Source organism: Phascolarctos cinereus, unplaced genomic scaffold (genome assembly GCF_003287225.1).
Source record: "Phascolarctos cinereus isolate Bilbo 61053 unplaced genomic scaffold, phaCin_HiC Scaffold_4;HRSCAF=312, whole genome shotgun sequence".
Taxonomy (NCBI): Eukaryota; Metazoa; Chordata; class Mammalia; order Diprotodontia; family Phascolarctidae; genus Phascolarctos; species Phascolarctos cinereus.
Window position 1 is genome coordinate 504,286,678 of NW_027555847.1, and position 19,139 is coordinate 504,305,816.

The 19,139-nt window shown below is 40.4% G+C and overlaps 1 protein-coding gene across 1 annotated transcript in view; it reads right to left on the minus strand.

Moving 5' to 3' along the window:
* GREB1L (GREB1 like retinoic acid receptor coactivator) overlaps window positions 1-19,139 on the minus strand; it is a 130,507-nt gene that overhangs the window by 14,561 nt on the left and 96,807 nt on the right. The window contains 10 exon segments of the mRNA XM_078153473.1: window positions 659-824; window positions 4,651-4,855; window positions 4,947-5,108; window positions 7,493-7,632; window positions 8,056-8,211; window positions 12,036-12,141; window positions 13,819-14,300; window positions 14,303-14,362; window positions 15,650-15,894; window positions 17,015-17,130. Coding sequence (XP_078009599.1) covers window positions 659-824; window positions 4,651-4,855; window positions 4,947-5,108; window positions 7,493-7,632; window positions 8,056-8,211; window positions 12,036-12,141; window positions 13,819-14,300; window positions 14,303-14,362; window positions 15,650-15,894; window positions 17,015-17,130 — 1,838 coding nt within the window.

Genomic DNA, 19,139 nt, shown 5'->3' on the forward strand with positions numbered 1-19,139 from the left:
CTGGTGCAGAAAAAGGCCCAGTCCTACATGAGGGATGCATCGGAATTGGGGTGACATGAGAGCTTTATTTCTCAGCCAGTGCCCTTTTGGGGACTCTCCAAGTGGGAGCTCCCCTTTGGGACTCTCCAAGTGAGAGTCTTCTTTAAGCAATCCAGCTTTGAGAGAGAAGATGGAAGAGGCCAACCCCACTTCAGGTTGTTGAATGAAAAGACTCTGGGAAGAAATCAGATGAATGTGTAGTCTCCATCATGTCCCTATTCCCAGTCTGCTACACTAAACATCTGGGAGAATTTTCCTCTTCAGGGAGATCCAGGATACTCTCTTAGTTGAGCTGAGTTATCTACTCCTTCATTCTGTATTGTCTGGTGTATATTCTCCTATGTAGACATTTCTCTGATTTTTATTTTGTTAGACTTTGGATAAATGGGTTTCTTTGCTATTTTCTATATGTGTTCATTGTGAAATTGGTATTAAGTTGGTACAAGGGTTACATATGGTCTTCTCTCCCTTAGAATGTGCACTTCTCTCCTCATTCTCTGTTTTCTAGGGATTACTCCACTCTTGCTGCATCTAATTCTAACACCTAACACAGTGCTCACTATCCAGCAGGTGCTTAATAAATGCTTGTTGGTTGCTTGATTTCCCAGTCTCACTGTACCTGGACGGTTCCTGAGCACTGTGAATGTTCCACAGGACGCAGGAGTCATCCATGATCACTATGAAAGGCCAGACACATTGGCGTTTGACTCCCAGTTCCTCCAGGCGGTTTCTCTCCAGTTCAAGGTTGTGGTAGGACAGCTCCTTAATGAGGAACCTTGCAGCACCTGAAAAGCGACACAAATACTGTTGCATAGAGCAGTTCTGGTCTGAATCTCCTCCATAGGACAAAACCGTCAAGCCCCAAACCTACCCCACTGATCTTGATTTGGAAACTTAGGAGTCAAGCAAGGCTTTTGGGGGACTCCATGTCCCCTAACACAAGACATCCTGAATAGAAGGACTATTTTCAACACATGTCATTAGCTCAAAATAGCTGTAAACAAAGCTTTCAATAATCCCAGGAGCAACTCCAAGTGTTGACAAGCTGATTGGATTCAATACTTTGATTAATATTTCCCCAACTTAGGTTTCATTCATTCATGCATTCATTCATTGTGTTTTCATGCATTCATTCATTTATTAAAAACTGTTAAGCATCTACAACATGCAATGAGACTTGAGGAAACAGGGTCTTCTCTGAAAAGGGTCCAGGGTCCTGGAACCCTGGTAATGTCAAGAGAGACTTGGGTTCAAATGCCACCTTAGATACTTATTAGCTGTGTGACCAAGGTCAAACTCACTTAGTCTCTTGAGCCTCAGTTTCCTCATCTGTAAAATGGGGAATAATAATGCCTGCAGTACCTAATTCAGTGGGTTTTGGGGAGGATTAAATGAGATAATAAATGTGCTTTATTAAACCTTAAAGTGCCATATAATTACCAGCTGTTGTTAGTATTCTTCTAGAAAACTCTTGCTTATCTTGAAGGCCAGAAGGCAAGGCTACCCTTCGAAGTGGGCCTCCCTACTCTGTATTTTGTATTCCTTTTAGCCTTAGGAGTTTTCAGGTTTATCCTCTTTACTCTCATTTAACTAACTAGATGCAATATATTATCTTTTATTTGCACCTTGTGATGTAAAAGAGATGGCCTTGAATAAGAAGCCAAATTTACTGCTAGCAGGGACCACCTAATCGATCCCACTCATTTTTCAGAGAGAAGGAATACATGAGAAATAAATGAAAGGGGAAAAAAAGACAGAGAGAGAATAGGAAGGATTCAAGAAGAAAATAATCTGAAGAGGTCAGAGAAGCTGTTCAGACTTTTAAAAGAGAACCCATCATCCCAGGTCAAGGAGAAAATCTTACAAGCTGCCAGAAGGAAACAGTTCAAGTACTGTGGAAACACAATCAGAATAACACAAGATTTAGCAGCTTCTACATTAAAGGACCGCAGGGCATGGAATATAATATTCTGGAGGGCAAAGGAGATAGGATTACAACCAAGAATCACCTACCCAGCAAAACTGAGTATAATCCTTCAGGGGAAAAAAATGGTCATTCAGTGAAATAGAGGACTTTCAAGCATTCTTGATAAAAAGACCAGAGCTGAATAGAAAATTTGACTTTCAAATACAGGACTCAAGTGGAACATGAAGAGGTAAACAGGAAAGAGAAATCATAAGAGAGTTATTAAGATTGAACTGTTTACATTCCTGCATGGAAAGATGATATTTATAACTCATGAGACCTTTGTCAGTATTAGGGTAGTTGGAGGAAAAAAATTATATGTATGTATATGTAGACAGACAGATAGAGGGCACAGGGTGAGTTGAAGATTAAGGGGTCATAAATTAAGGGATGAGAGAAGATTAATCTAGGAGAAGAAAGGGAGAGAGAACTGGGTAAATTATCTCACAAAAAAAAAACAGAAAAGAAAAGTCTCTTACAGTGGAGGGGAAACAGGGGAAGGTGAGAGGGAATGAGTGAATCTTATTCTCATAGGATTTGGCTTAAGGAGGGAATAACATACACATTCAATTGGGTGGAAATCTGTCTTACCCTACAGGAAAATAGGGGGAAAGGGACAAGAGAGCAGGGGGATGATAGAGAGGAGGGCAGATTGGGAAAGGGGTAATCAGAAGTAAATACTTCTGAGGAGGGACAGGGTCAAAAGAAAGAATAGAATAAATGGGGGGGCAGGATAGGATTAAGGGAAATAGAGTTAGTTTTTCACAACATGTCTACTATGGAAGTGTTTTGCATAACTGCACATGTACAACCTATATTGAGTTGCTTGCCTTTTCAATGAGGGTGGGTGGGGAGGGAGGAAGAGAGAAAATTTGAAACCTGAAGTTTTAAAAACATATGTCTAAAAAAAATGTTTTCACATGCTACTGGGAAATAAGAAATACAGGAAATGGGGTACAGAAGTCTATCCTGCCCTACAGGAAAATAGAAGGGGAAGGGGATAAGAGAAGGGGAGAGAGAGAGATAGAAGAGAGGACAGACTAGGGGAAGGGGTATTCAGAATGCATGCCATCGTGGGGTGGGGGAGGGGGAGATGGGGTGAAAATTTGGAATTCAAAAACTTGTGGGAGTAAATGTTGAAAACTAAAAATAAATAAATTTATATAAAAAAAAACCAGAACCCATCACTAAAAGATATTCCACAGACACCAAAGAAGCTAGGACTAGTATGTTCTCCAAACAAAAACAGCAGAAAGACTAGAGCCAAAAAAACGGGTGTGTGTGTGTAAAATTTGCTATTTATTTCTAGCAAAAGGATAGAGAAACCAGTGGCTGACAAAAACTCAAAGGAGAGCAGGATGCAAGTAAAAAGTAATTTAATTTTGTTAGTTTTATAATGAGCTAATTATTTTTTGAGAGAGAAAAATGCAAGAGGTTCAAGTCATGAAATTTAGAATTCAGAACAGGGAATATAAAATAGTCTTTAAGACATATGACTAATCTTTGAAAATGTGTGAGATTAAGGGAGGTTAAAGGAGAAAGGGGAAAGGAAAAGAGAAGCAGGGAGAAAAAAGGATAAGATCAGATGGCAGAGGGAGGAAAAAAATGATTATCAGAGCAGAGAAAGCTATAGAGAGAAAATATGTAGATGGTGAGAGCTCTGCTTCTGAACTACTGTTTCAGGTATGCTACTCTGCTGGCACTGTGATAGTTTAATTTGGGCAAAGAGTCAAGTGAATTACCAGCTGTCATCACTTCCCCTTGAAAGGTCAATCTGCTGATTAACCACTATCGAGCAGCTTATCTTAAACCTTGGAAAGCTTCATTGTGAACTGGACAGCCATGGCCCAGTAAGCAGAGCAACAACTGCTCTGGACGGCAGATTTGGTTAGAGGTTTCCAGACATTGCCACATTCCCTTAACAGCTGTATTGCCCAAGCTCTCTGCAGCGGGAAGTTCTGACATCTCTGTTTGATCTCTGCTTTAGGTTACAGTGAGAAAACATTCAGTCCTTTGCTCCTAATTTACTCAGGATGAGCACTAAAGATTGTTCCCAACACCTTTATTGGTCAATCAGATGGACATTATCAGCATCAATAATATTATGTGTTCTGAAGCTGGTCCTAAGAGCTGGCTTGGCCTCTTGTGTCCATGAAACTATAGGTGATGCAGGCAGGACTGGGCCTCCTGGAGCCTCTTTAGATGGGAATGGGCTCCATTGATGTTTCGCAGCTCGAAACTGTACCCTTAGGGCCTAAACTGGAATGACAGTGATCCCTGGAACATGGGGGCAAGCTATCTCTAACTGTTAAACTACTGCACTACAGGATCACTCCATGACATTTCATAAGCATATATAAGGGAGTATCCTAAAATACTTTTCAGTCTGATGACTTCTTCCTCAGAGACTAGTCCTTTTAAGGGAACATGGTACTAAATAGAGAGGGGCAGGGGAAAAGTTCAACTAAAAAACTCCCCATTTCCTACTTCAAAGATGTGACAAAGACCAGTGGAACGTGCTCTTAGGAGGAACCCAGTATTCCTTAATCCTAAATTGCTGCTAGTTCCTGGGTTTCAGGCCATAAGGATGAAACAAAGAAGTTAGGTTTCTCACTTAAGGTTCCATAAGATGTGTAACTGCTTACCCACACCAGCATTGTTGAATGTGCCGGGAAGCACCAGCATGATGTGGTTGGGCCAGTATTTGCGATATAGTGGCATCTCATACTCTTTGATCACTAGGAGGTGAAGGTGGCTGATGCCTTCCATTGCATGGTAAAGGTTTAGCAGGCCTTGTTCATGTCGTCCACTTGAGGGAGTGAAGATCGGGCTCTTGACTACATTCAAATTCTGCTGAAAGGGAAAACATACTAGGCTTAAGCAGTTCTAGAAGCCTCCCCCCATCTCCCACTTCCTGTGGCTGAACACGATGCTCACCCACCTTGTCAGACACCAGAGGCAGCCGCATACTCTCCAGGTGTTTGCCTTGCTTGCTGAAGACAAAATGGTTTTCTTTGGATTTGGGGATGATGAAGTGGAGCTGAACCTCCTCTCCCAACATGGAGGAAGAGAATGTGAATGCATGAAGGGTGGAGTCAGACATCTGCATTGGCAAAGCAAAGGGGAAAGGAATGTAAACTTAAGGTTTGCAGGAAGGTTGGTCACACCTCTCACTTTGTTTTCTAAGAAAGTAACTGGGTCCGGATTAATAGTAACTAAGAATGTGAAATCCTCTAAAGCCCAAGTCTGTATGCTCAACACAGAAAGAACCACAGTGGACAAGCATTGTTCATTTTGACACATCTCCACAGCATTAACAGAAAAGCTGCTGCTTAATATGAATTTTGTATGTTTCCTTTGAACTTTGTTTACTTTTGTAAAATTTAAAATCTTGTTCTATTCTAAATGTTCAACAAACTGTAGGGAGAAAAATGCTTTTGTTTTCTATAGGTCATAAGATTACAGAGTTGGAAGAGGCCTTAGAGATCATTTAGTCCAACCTCCTACATGAAAAATGAAGGAACTGAGATGCAGAGAGGTTGCTGCTTGCCCAGGTAACAAAAGTAGCAGCTGTTGGTGTTTGAACCAGGGGCTTCTGATTCTTCTTTTCCACCGGACTATGATGCCCAGCAGGGCAGCCAGGCAGTGAAGTGCATAGAGCACTGAGCCTAGAGTCAGGAAGAACTGAGTTCAAATCTAGCTTCAGATACTTACTAGCTGTGTGACCCTAGGCAAATCACTTAATCCTGTTTGCCTCAGTTTCCTCATCTGTAAAATGACCTGGAGGAAGAAATGGCACCCCAGTGTCTTTGCCAAGAAAACCCCAAATGGACTCATGAAGAATTGGCCCCAACTGAACAACAAAAAGCTGCAGATTCAATCAGGGGCAAATGACCCATCCCAAGACAAACAGAAGTCTAATAACTTCTAGAGAAGGGTATATTCCATGCTCTTTCAGTAACTGATTCCAGTGACTGATTCTAGCTGATATCTTCACATGCCTTACAAAAACTTAAATGAAGCTGCCAAGACTTGACTCGATTCAAGGATAATTTGTCAGTTTTATCTGCATGATACCAGGAGGGAGTTAGGTCTGTTGATTTAGGAATAACTATTATATTCCGTAAAAGAAAATAATCACATGTATAACTGTCTAAATACTATATGTGTGACAATTCAACTATTACCCATATCACACAGAAAAACACATCAATATTTTAAACTTTTTTTTTTGAAAGCACATTTTACTACAAATGGACATTTTGTGCACATGTGCACATTTTGTGTAGCCCCATGATATTTTTGGTAGCTAGGAGTCACCGTGTATAGAGTTATGGACTTGGAGTCAGGAAGGTATGAGTTTGGACACTTACTAGCCATGTGACCCTGGACAAGTCACATAATTTCCATCTGCCTCAGTTTCCTCATTTGTAAAATGGGAATAATAATAACATCTACCTCCAAGAGTTGTGTGAGGAGCAAATACATAAAGCCTTTTGTAGATCTTAAAGTGATAGCACATACACACAAACACATACATAGCAACTATTATTATTACTAACAAGTAAAACTAAACAAAGATTCTACAGATGCATCACAGTTTTACTACCAATCCATTTATAGCTTTAGCTAAGACTGAATGAAGAACTATGGGGAAACAATGGTCAACCTGAACCAGGAGATCTACCTTCTGTTTATTTTTTCTTGGGCTGGTAGACCTATTCTTCATAGCTAGAGGTATTTAAGGGAGGAAAGTTATTCTGATCCATTAACAGCAGAATAATTTTTCCCCAGGTACAGTGGAGAGAGAAGTGCTTTACTCCCCAAGATGTGGGTAGCTTCCTCTGGACTTCATCTTTGCTTCTCAAATATGCCATAAGAAGGTGCTATGATAATGGTAAGTGAGCTCATGTTTCTCTATTTGATTGTTGCTGCAAACAGCAACAAATAATTCTATTTTCCAAGCTCCTTCATCAATTGCATTCCATGCTGGGATAAGAACATTGCTGGCTCAGGGCAATGTAGTGGCCAGTTCAGGAGCCAAACAGAAATATAACTCAGAGTCAGTGGCATTATTTTGATCAATGAAGGGTAAATTAAAAAAAAATACAACTTTCCTAGTTATCTATACTCCTACACTCCAATTATTTAAGCATAGTCTTTCTAGTCTAAAATCAAGGTGTATCACACATGAAATGCTTTTAGATACAATGTAGAACAATATTCTCTGCCCCTAACTAATGAAAAACAAGCAAACCCAAACTTTTCCAGATTGTTGCATCACACATTCTGGGCACTGGTCAACAGAGCTTTTACATTATCATGTCTAAGTCTCTACCAAGACTATGCTGGGAAAACCCTATGGAAAGTCTCTGTCATAAACAGGAATACAATTTTCCCTCTCTCCATTCCTCAATTTATATCCTATTTGAGAATCCCTCTCCCAGCCCTGCTTAAATACCAGTAGCAGGGACGAGTAAGCCTCACCTGGGATGCAGGGCTAATGTCCATGTATTGGTGGCATTGTTCGCAGTGATGGAATGTGTTGTAAGCAGCATATTTGGTCAGCATCATGGAGACGGTTTCTCGTTTCCTGGACTCCTCAAATTTGGCATCCTTTTTTGCTTCTGTGCACAAGGAGGGAAAAACCCACCCTATGATTCATTCACAAGGCCTGACTACACGTGAGGAGAAGAACCCATTCCTGAGTCCTAACTAGCTGAAGTAGAAGGGGTTTTCTCCTACAATTAGAGGCTTCAGCTATGGTTTTGAAAATCAAAGCTTGTGATTTATGCATGAGTGAGAAAGAGAGGGAAGGAAGGAAGAAAGGAAGGAGGGAGAGAAAAAGAGCTAATAAAGGGAGTGAGAGCTCATGTAATAGAGTGCACACATGGATGTAGACACACACACACGCGTGCTTACACACACCCATACCCACACAATCTCCATAGGCCGCTCTTAGAGATCAGCCTGTTCCAGGAGACCAACTCCCCAGACTCTCTGGAACCTTGACATTTAGCACTGGAAAGTATGACTCAATTTGCACTAACCTTGCTTGATTCCAGCCAACTTTTCAGTGAACACTGGACTTATCAGATGGTACTTGGGATCATGTACACTGACATCAAAAGGCATTTTGCCAAAGTTCTCAATGTCGGGCCATGGATCCCTTTCTGACAGAGTGATCTCACTGCTCTCACTGTGACCTAAAGCAGAGATCAGACAGAGGTGTCAGACTTTGTGCAAACCAGGAAGGAATGAAAATCATAAAAAGCAAAGACTGAAGAGGTCAGAAAGATACATTTCAGAAAAATGGGGGAATCTTCTGTTACAGAGTAGACAAAAAATCAGAATAAGGTTGTCAGATTTGTGCACTGGAAAATGCAGCCCCATTATGCAGCTTTTGTTACTCACCCCCTCGATTTAGAGATCCAGAAATCCATGGAGCCAATTTCTAAGTCTAGAATTACCCAGACCAATCAGCATACAGTTGCTGTAGGAATAATGCTGCTTGCCTGAACTTTCCCAATATTCTGGCCTTCTAACACCAAACGGTATCTCACCATCAAGTCATTCTGAGCCTTTAGTTTAACCAAGTTAGAACTGCACATGTGTAGAATCTTTCAAATTTAATGTATTTTCAATCTTAAAATTCACATGGGTCCCCAAATGTACATGTGCTAGTTTCCCCAAAATTTTCTTTAGTTCATAACAGAATGCTATAATCAAATAAAATTTGCAGGCAAGGAAAAATAATTTATATTGACTTTCAATGACAAAGGAAAAGAGGAAAAATCTTCCAAAAAAGCATGATTGCAGGAATTACTCTTTTGTCCCATATAACAACATTACTTATTCATCTGTGAACACTGCTGTAGGAATATTTCAGTGTGTCTTTTCAAAAGTATATTTATGTCTGTCCTAATAATGGGAGGCAGGAGGAGTATTAAAGTGAACTAGCCAAAAAGAACCATTTACTAAAAAGATCTAGATTTTCTCATCTGCCTTGGTTCATAGCTCAATTGTCTTAAACTTATCATTGCAGATTAAAGTCCCAAATGGTTATGACATATTACAGAAATCGTCACTAAAATCCTATTCAGTCTGGTGTCACACTGTGCTAAGAAGGTGGTCTTAGGTTATCAAAGGTTTCTCCTGGGGGACAAAAGTTTAGCTAGGTCCAGCCATCAAGTGATATAGGCCAGTGGTGGACTGTATAATTTGTTTAAGGACTAGCCTAGCTAGGTGGTGCAGTGGATAGAGTGCTGGGCCTGGAGCCAGAAAGACTCATCTTCATGAGTTCAAATCTGGCCTCAGATACTAGCTGTGTGACCGTGGGCAAGTCACTTAACCTTGTTTGCCTCGATTTCCTCATCTGTAAAATGAGCTGGAGAAGAAAATGGCAAACCACTCCAGAATGTTTGATAAGAAAACCCCAAATGGGGTCACAAAGAGTTGGACACAACTGAAAAACAACTAAAAACACACACAAAAAATACACTAGCTAAGCACATAGAAGCCAATCACTGGAAGGCTGTTCATGAGGTCATCTTTTTTTTTTTCTAGAGCAACTCACAATAATATAGCATGAAGTAGAAAAGACTATGCATTTTTTATGTAGTATTTACGATGTGCCGGGCAATACAAATGCTTTACAAATATTATCTCAACTGATTCTCACAACAACCCTGGGAGGTAGGTAATGTTATTATCCCCATTTTATAGCTGAAGAAACTGAGGCAGGCAGCAGGTAAGTGACTTGCTCAGGGTCACACAGCTAATAAATATCTGAGGCTGGATTCAAACTCTGGTCTTTCTGACCCAGTGCTCTCTCTATCCATCTAGCTGCCCTTGTGATCTACACAAGTAGAGGGAATACTCAGTGGTAAAGATTCCACAGTGCCTTGCACCTAGTAGGCACTTAACAAATGTTGAATGGAATGGCATGGAATTTCTGAAGTAAGGAAATAAGACAGCTGAAGTTTCTTCAGGGGCACTAGGGATGTTATAGGAGAAGTAAAACGACTGGGATTAAAAGCATCTTGCTCCTTTCCTCTGGAAACAAATTTAATTCTAGTTTGGCTCCAGAGCAGAAGACTGAAGGATTAGCCTGTGTCTGGAGTAGTCCTTAGAGGTCTGGTCCAGCCCCATTTAGGAGCATGCCAAGGACCTCACATAGTCTTCAGAGTCCAGCTAGAGGTTTCAGCCCACTTTATGGGATAATGGGCATCTGTCTCATCTTGGAACTAAGGGGAGAGAGGGTAGAGTGGGATGATCTACAAGCATGAATATAAACTGGGGAAGGGGAAAAGTATCCTGCTTGTGAATGTATATATGTCTTTTTTTCTCTCCCTTCATTGCCCCCTTCAATGAAAAATAAGAATAAAACATTTCTTGAGAGTATACTATCTTTTACACATATGAAAAAAGGAAAGTACTGCAAGGGTAATGTTTCATTAATGTTACAGGACAATCAGAAAGTAACCTACCTAATCTAAGGTGGCTAGTCTAATTCAGTACTGCCTTGGAGTGAATATTCTAGATTAATTTTAAGGAACCAGTCTAGACCCTAAAGGTCTAATCTATATTGGAGCAGAACTCACAGGCCTTCCCTGTTGTGGCTGTATCCCACTAGGGATGGATTCAGGGGATGTTGGTAAAGGTTTAACGAATGGTTTTCTGTAGAATTTTTAAAAAGTTTTTTAAAAAGTATGCATGACACTCTAAAGTTTAATCTCTATTATAAAAAATTTCTCCATCATTTTCTCAAGTCTAGACAACTTAACAAGGTAATATATCAAACCCCAACTTGAAGCATTCGCCAATTTCTGAAGCACAAATGCTTGCACAGAAATTTTTTTTTTTGCTTTTTTAGTGAGGCAACTGGGGTTAAGTGAATTGCCCAGGGTTACACAGCTGGTAAGTGTCTTGTGTCTGAGACTGGACTTGAACTCATATCCTCCAAGGCCAGAACTCTATCCACTATGCCACCTAGCTGCCCCTTTGCATGGAAGATTTTTAACAATCAGCTCTCCTAAGCCAATATAAGTCGGCTCCAGCATGCTCCTGACTAGACCAGCACCTGATCCATTTCTAGATGTTGATGGGACAGAATATCATTCTTCCCTAGCATCCATCTCATTGTTAGACTCAGGACTAGAGGAGCAAGATGCTCAAACTTTGGAGAGTGAAAAGACAGAGACCAAACTGGAAAACAGATATGGAGAGTTAAAGTTAAAGTTACTGAACTTCCTTCTCCTTCTCACCCAAAGGAGGAAGTCTCTACTTACTTGCTTTACAATGCTGAAAGCAAAACACTTTATAAACCTTAAAACTCTATATAAACTTGGATTATTATTATTCTTCTTAGCAATAATATTCTTCTGTTTGACTACTACCCTCATCGAGCACTGTTCCCTATATCTTATTGGAAATAAGGAAATGATTTTAAATTCCAATTTCCTTTGCCATTTAATTGCCTTGTTAATAGAAATAGGGAGAAAGCCCATGAGAGACAGGCTGACTGAAGATAAGAATACATTCTGGCTGCTTAGGCAACACAGTATAAGAACGTGACAGCATTAAATTTTATGATCTCCCACCAGCCTCTGTTCTTTCATCCACTCATTACCATCTGCCTTGATGGTATAGCCCAAAGGGCCTTTCCATTTTCCTTTCAGGCAGACCCTTCTATGTGGATCTTCTCCCCCACTTTTAGAATATGAACTTCTTTTGGAAGCAGGGCCCAGCTCACTTTTCTCTCTCTCTCTCTGGGCACATAGCTGAGTGCTGAACAAATGCTTTTCCGTTCATTCACTCAACAAATAGTTACTAGGCACCTATTAATTCGCCCAGCACGATGCCTGCTGGGGATACAAAAGAAGCCATCAAAAGGCTTTTACAAATGAAACACCAGAAAATGTCAGAAACATGGGACAATTTAATTTTCTTTATAATCTATACTCTCCCTTCACCTTTCCCTCCTACACTTTACCTCATGAAAAGGCCTCTGAGAATTCTTGTACCATACTTACTGATATTAATCTCTTCCTCGTATACACATCAACCTCCAGTAACCTGATGAGCATGCGGAAGAGAATCCTGAGGAACTGCAGATAGGAGCCAGTCTTTCCCACCTGATGGAAACATTTTGAGGCAGGAGGAGAACAGAGTGGGAAGAGGGAAAAAAATTAAACATTTCGTTAATAATACACAAACATTACATTAGTAAAAAAAATGCATCAGTTACTTCTAACTCAGAAGGGATGCTATTTCTTTTCTTTCTTTTTTTCTAAACACATAAAAAACTAAGAAGAATAAAATATAAAATAAATACAAAATTCAGTAAAAATATTTTCATAATAATTTCCATCATTTCCTATTGGTAAAGCTGATGGTTTTTAGAATTATAGGATTTAGAATTGGAAGACACATAAGAGGTCATCTACTACATTAAGCACTGAGGTATTTCTGTGGAAGATCCGAGTTCAAATCTGACCTTAACTACTTAGCAGCTGTGTGACACTGGGCAAGTCATTTAACCCCTGATTGTCTCAGTTTTTTCATTTTACAGATGAAGATAATAATAACATCTATTCCCCATGTCATTATGAGGATAAAATGAAATAATATTCATAAAGCACTATGCAAACCTTAAATTTCTTTATAAATGCCAGCTATTATTATCATTATTGCTATTAATAATAATAAGCTAAAACATGAATTGTTTTTATAGTATTCCCAACTACAAGTTTTTAAGCTTTTGCTTAGATACCTAGAGTGACAAGGAATTCATTACCTACCAAAGCATCCTGTTCCTTTTACGAACATCTCTAAATATCAGGAAATCTGTCCATTCACTGAGCTGAAATCTGCCTCCACATAACTTTTACCCATAGTTCTGTCCTCAAGGGCCACGAACAACGAGTTTGGTCCCTACTTTTTTTTTTTAATTAATGACTTATTCTAAGTTTTATATTAAACATGAATATATCCAATTAGAGTTGATTTACAACTATTTACATTTACATAAATGATTTCAGTACCTAACACATCACAACTTTACAGTTATTCTATGTCTCCATCAAGATTCTTGGTCTATTCATTCATTCTTATTCATTTTTTCTCTCTTTTTAAAATGTGCTGTATTTATTTGTTAAAGAGGTACAAGGTAGCTCTGTGGATAGAGCACTGGGCCTGGAGTCAGGAATACCTGAGCTCAAATCTAGCTTCAGACATTCATTAGCTGTGTGACCCTGAGCAAGTCACTTAACTGCTGTTTGCCTCAGTTTCCTTACCTGTAAAATGAGGATAATATGAGATAACATATGTAAAGGGCTTTGCAAACATTAAAATGTTTATTATTAGCTTTTCTGTCATATGTGTTCTGTTCTGATGCTTTGGATTATTTCTTAAAGGACTTTTCACATTTTTTATATTCCTCATATGGTCAATTTTAATTGCATTATAATTTTCCATAATATTAATGTATCACAATTTATTTAATATCCCTATCGGAAATTCCCTATTGGGCATACATAGGTTGCTTCTAGTTTTGGGGGCGGGGTTTGCAATAAGAAATAATGTGCTATAAAAATCTTTGAACAGACAACTCTGTTTTGTTTCTTTTATAATGCTCTTGGCTTATTTCCAACACTAGAATTACTGTGTGATTCTTATTCTTTGGGTCATCCCTTATGCCACTGCTAGATGTTCCTATCCCACAATTTCCAGCTCTGAGAAATCTGTTCCCCCTTCTCCCAGCTCACTCCCGCCAGGATCCATACAGTAGGCTCTGGACAGGGGGTGCTTACCTGTGGGGGCCCTGTGAGCAGCAGCCTGCGGGGATGGAAGCTCCGGGAACCAGTGGCATCCCCCTGGTTGCTGTAGTCAGCATGATGCTGCCGGGCAGCTGTCCACTGGCGGTAGTAGAGAGACTGCTCCTCACTGGTCATATCCTTGTGCAGAAAGGGTCTCAAAGAGCTCACCCATGACACGTCCGCGTGGGGAAGGAGGGAAGAAGAGGAAGGCAACTGCCCACTCTTCTGAGAGCCCAGGAGGCAGTAGGCAGCTTTGGATAGTATCACAATGCGCGGAAGGGACACATGCAAACCCCTGCAGCCTTTGGCGGGCTGCCCTGGCCACTGGAAAGTCTGGGATGCGGAGGAGGAAGATGAAGGCTTGGAGGTGGTGCTGCTTGCCATCTGATGGCCCAGGGAATCACACTCTTGCTTCAAGGGTTCTCCTGGGGGGGATTCTGGAGTAACCCCTTCATCAAGCCTTGAGCTGTTGGCGCATTTTGGAAGCTTTGCTTCTGGGCTGCACAAGAGGAGCTCACTCCATTCTCTGCTATGGAACCTAAAAGAGGAGAATACCCACCCATCCACCAAGGATGCTCAGTAAAGAAGGGACACCAAACATTCTAGAGCTTGGGGAAGATATACTCCAGAAGTCAATGTCAGCTGACAGCTATACCAACGGGAAGGATTCTGTTTCAAGTCCATCTTCAAAGCTACTCACTCAAAATCCCTGTGTCTCTGATGGCCTACATGGAGCCTGCATGTGTAATACCAACAAGCTAGAGCATTTTTCTGGTAAAGGGAAGCTGGGCAGAGAATACTGTTGGCTTTTCAATTCCTGGCTGAGTGTGAGCAAGGCGCTACCAAACAGAATAGTGGTTTCCATACTTTTTGAGTCTCTAAACCACCTCTCGAGGGGCAAAAGATCTCAGGGATCACTAACTTACTCATTCCCACCAGCTACTACCAAAAAATACCAACTGCTATAAAAGAGCCATATTGCTTTTGAGGAGGCATCAATCAGGAATGTTATTTTAAGTAGAACATTAATCTAGATCAGATTCTGTTAACATTACATCACAAACATTTGTATTAGAGACCAGCCTGCAGATCACCTGGGGGATTCTTACAAACTACCAGCAATGGACTTCACTACCTCAAAAAGAATCCTGGGACTCAGATGTTCTCCCCAATATATTTGGTCAGCCAGTCCTTGTGCAGAGAAGTCTAAGGGGGCAGCTGGGAGAGGGAAATCCATTAGCAGCTACATCAACTGTACTAGAGAACAGAATTAAGGCAAGGACTAAGAGAGCCAAGAAAAGGGCTAACCGCACAAATAACCCAGGCCTAGCTGTCCTACTTAGAATCACCATCTTGGTGAAGGAAGGAAAAAATAATATTAACACCACAGGTGGGTTAATATTTGTCACTGAAGTAGCCAGCCAAGTCATTCCAGCAAATAAACACAGGCTCAAAGCCTCTGGGACTGGAAGGAATTTGGCTAAGGGCCAATAATACTGTACCCTACCATAACATCCAACATAATTTTTTCAATATTTCTTGATACTCTTAAGGCTTAGGGGGAAATTGTGGAAATAGATAAAAATCCCTTTGGGTGGTTGACAGCTTTTTTATGAAATGCTTTGCTGTCATATTACAAATTACCCTTTTCCAGTAACCCTGTAACACAGGTCACTGAAGGCTACTGTAAAAGCAAGCTCTATCCCTACCTACTCTGTGGTCCCAGCTAATTAATGGCCCTCCTTAAGCCTTCATACCCTTTGCTTCTCTTCTGGGAGAATCCCTCCTAAGGAAAGAGATAAGAAAGATGGACCAAACCGCTAACCTGAAGTTCCAGTGACCACACTGCTATTGCTCTGGGGCCTCTCCAAATCAATCAGCAGCTCATCAGAGTCGTTTTCGCTGATGCTGGTTCTCTCATGCTCCTTCTCACTAAGATCCAGGGCAACGATGGGCCCTCGGATGACTTCCTTAGAGACATAGCAACATGCCAGGCCCACCTCCTGTTCTAAGGCGGTTCGAGTTAAATAGCTTGAGTCAATTAACCGGAGGTCACAGTACTTCAAGGACCTGTTTAAAAAAAAAAAAGATTTATGTTCTTCTTCTTCTGAACTTTGCATTTTGAATGCGAATAGCTGTGTGCATACATTTGTTTATGTGCAAGAGGTATTCCTAATGTGCACTGGATCTGACATAGAGCATGCACTATTTCTGCCTCCATCCCCTCTTTATCACCAACAATGACACTTTCCACCTCCACAAAACAGCGCATGGGGAGAAGGGTTGCTTATGGAGACTACTGGAGGTGCACATGGCTACTGCTCCAGCAGTATGGTTCTCCAGGACCTATTCTTACCCCTGGAAGCAGGGATCCTTCCTGCTGCTGTCTTTGCTTACAGGATCCTTCCCCTGAAGCTGAGAAGTGAGAGGGAGATGTGGTGGGGATGTTCTCTCTCCATGATGCTTAAACAGTTTACCAAATAATCCATGGATAGCTGACTAATTTTCTAAACACTTTCTGTAATCCTCTCACTGTGAGGCTTTGCTCACAAAGATAACAGGGTCTCTATCCAAAATCAGATGCTTCCAAAGCAAAATGTTTTTTGTGTTACATATTTGGGTCAATAGGAATAGAGTTAACAGGAGCAGCTAGGTGGCGCAGTGGATAAAGCACCGGCCCTGAAGTCAGGAGGACCTGAGTTCAAATCTAGCCTCAGATCAAACACTTGACACTTACTAGCTGTGTGACCCTGGGCAAGTCACTTAACCCCAATTGCCTAAAACACAAACAAACAACAACAAAAACAAAAAAACACACACAACAAAAAAGGAACAGAGTTAACAGGTCAACAGGATATGTTATTTCAGCCATCCAGAGAAAGAGGTGCTTTTTTTTGCCAGTAATAGGCAGTATTCAGTTGTGGCAGCTGCCCTCCCCATCTGCTTGCCTCCTCTAACCCTGTGATTTCTCTAAAACTAGTGTATCTTCTTTTTTTAAGGTAGTGGCCTCTGGACCAGCCAGATGACTGAAAACCAGACAATATTTCCTATAACCCTACAGAACTGTGCTCTAAGCACTGACACAGAATGGAATGGTAGCCCTAACTATGGTTATTAACCTTTCTTGGCCTTAACCTTTCACTCTAAACAGTGACTGGTGGAGGGTGAGAAGTGGTTGTTTAAACAGTACCTGGGAAAAGTTTCTCCAAGAGGGTCTTTTCCAGTTAATATTACGATACAAGGTAGACCTTCTAAATCCTGATAGGTCCGAGGGACCCACTCTTCTTGTTCATTTCTTCTCCAGCTCTGCAGAAAGAAATCCATTTAGTAAAATTAAATTTCTCCTATTTCAGGGTCCATCTTCACTTAGCTGTGTGTAATCTGTAAATTCTAGACAAGGCTACAACCCCAAAGGAACCCTAATTTAGTAGATGAATAGGAGAGATTAAGGGTTCTTTAACCTAGAGTCTATGAACTTTTTTTAATGAAATATTTTGATAACTGTATTCTTATATAGCTGGTTTTCTTTATAATCTTATATATTTTATTCTGTACATTTGAAAACATTACTCTGAAGAGTTAATCCATAGATATAAGAACCCTTGGAATATAGGAATACATTATCCCCCAACAAAGTGCAGATGGAGTCAGTCCAAGGCAGAATGTGACTTGTAGTTTTCATTCCAATTTCTAACTGGATTACTATTAACAAGAAAGAGAATGGGTGGTGTGAGTATCAGATGAGATCATGTTTTGAAGCACTTTGCAAATTTTGAAGAATAAAACAAATGTCATCTGTTATTATTTGATAATGATATAAAACACAATGAAATATGTAATAGTCTACATTTTTTGATTATCTGATCTGACTTAATGAAAATGACCCAAAGACACTCTCTTCACAGATAGACACCCTGAAGTTTTTCTCTCAGTACATTTTCCTTGCTTTCTAGGCTGCACTCTGGACTTTCCTGGTCTTCCTCTACCATGCCATAGAAACTTCTTCACCACGGAAGCTCACTCTGTCCCTGGACTTCACACACTGGAAGTGCCCTGAAGCCACTCTCTCTTATTGGCTAATTTCTCTCAGAACCTCCATTTGAAGGAAGATGCCTGGGCCAGCCATGTCTTCATTCTTCTTCAGGCTATGACTCTCCCAGACTCTCTCTACGATGCCTCTGCAGTGGGTACCTTCGTCTCTTCCTTCCCACTCCCAATTTTAAAATTCCCTTTTATGTCATGTCTTTCCCGTCAGAATGTGAGCTCCTTGAAGACAGACAGGGACTGTCTTTCTCTTTTCCTGTGTTTGGTATCCCCAGTGCTTACCACAGTGCCTAACACTCAGTAATCCCAATAAATAAATGCCTTCCAACTTGACCAAAAAAAAGACAGCTTTTTATATAAATGATGAATTTGTAAATTTCATTCAAATAGATACTCCTTTCACTGGGAAAACTAATCACCAAATAATATTACTTAGGAGCTCTTTTCCATGTCTGTTTTATTTTATTTTTAGCAGCTTAAAAATTATAAATTGTTATGTTTACTTTAAAGCAACCAACATAAATAATTACTGACGGGGGGGGGGGTGTCTTCAAACTTACTAGCCTTTCCAAAAGGTTATTCTCTAAAACACTGAAAATCTAAACTTCCTTAAAGATGTCCAAATGTGATAATCATGTTACCTCTATCTTAGTTGTTACTTTGCTGCAAAAAGTTCACTCTCTAGAATAACTACAATTACTATTATTTTAAAATAAAATTCATAAGACTTGTGTTTATGCTACCATTAAGGGTTTATACAACAAGAGTTAGGCTTGGCTTAGAGATTGTTGTTCAATTGTGTCTGACTCATGACCCTATGGACCATAGCCAATACTGTCCATGGGTTTTCTTGGCAAAGATACTGGAGTGGTTTGCCATTTCCTTCTCCAGTGGATTTAGGTAAATAGAGGTTAACGGACTTGCCCAGGGTCACACAGCTAGTAAATGTGTGAGGCCAAACTTAAACTCAAATCTTCCTAACTCCAGGCCCAGCACTCTATCCACTGAGCCCTCCAGCTGATTCTAAGATTTAGTGATACTGGTGGTCAAAAGTGAAGACCAAGGAGCAGGGCATAAAGATACAGGGGTTAATGAAAATACAGTCGTGCATTCAGAATACTGACACACTTAAAAATAATCAGAGGGTGCCAAGTAAAAACCAGAATTTTAAAAAGTCACTGGATAATTATGATTGAGAATGGGAATAGTGATCTGCTTATGTCCTGATGAAGAGTGGAGGCCTACAGAAAAGAAACTAATCTTCAGAAATA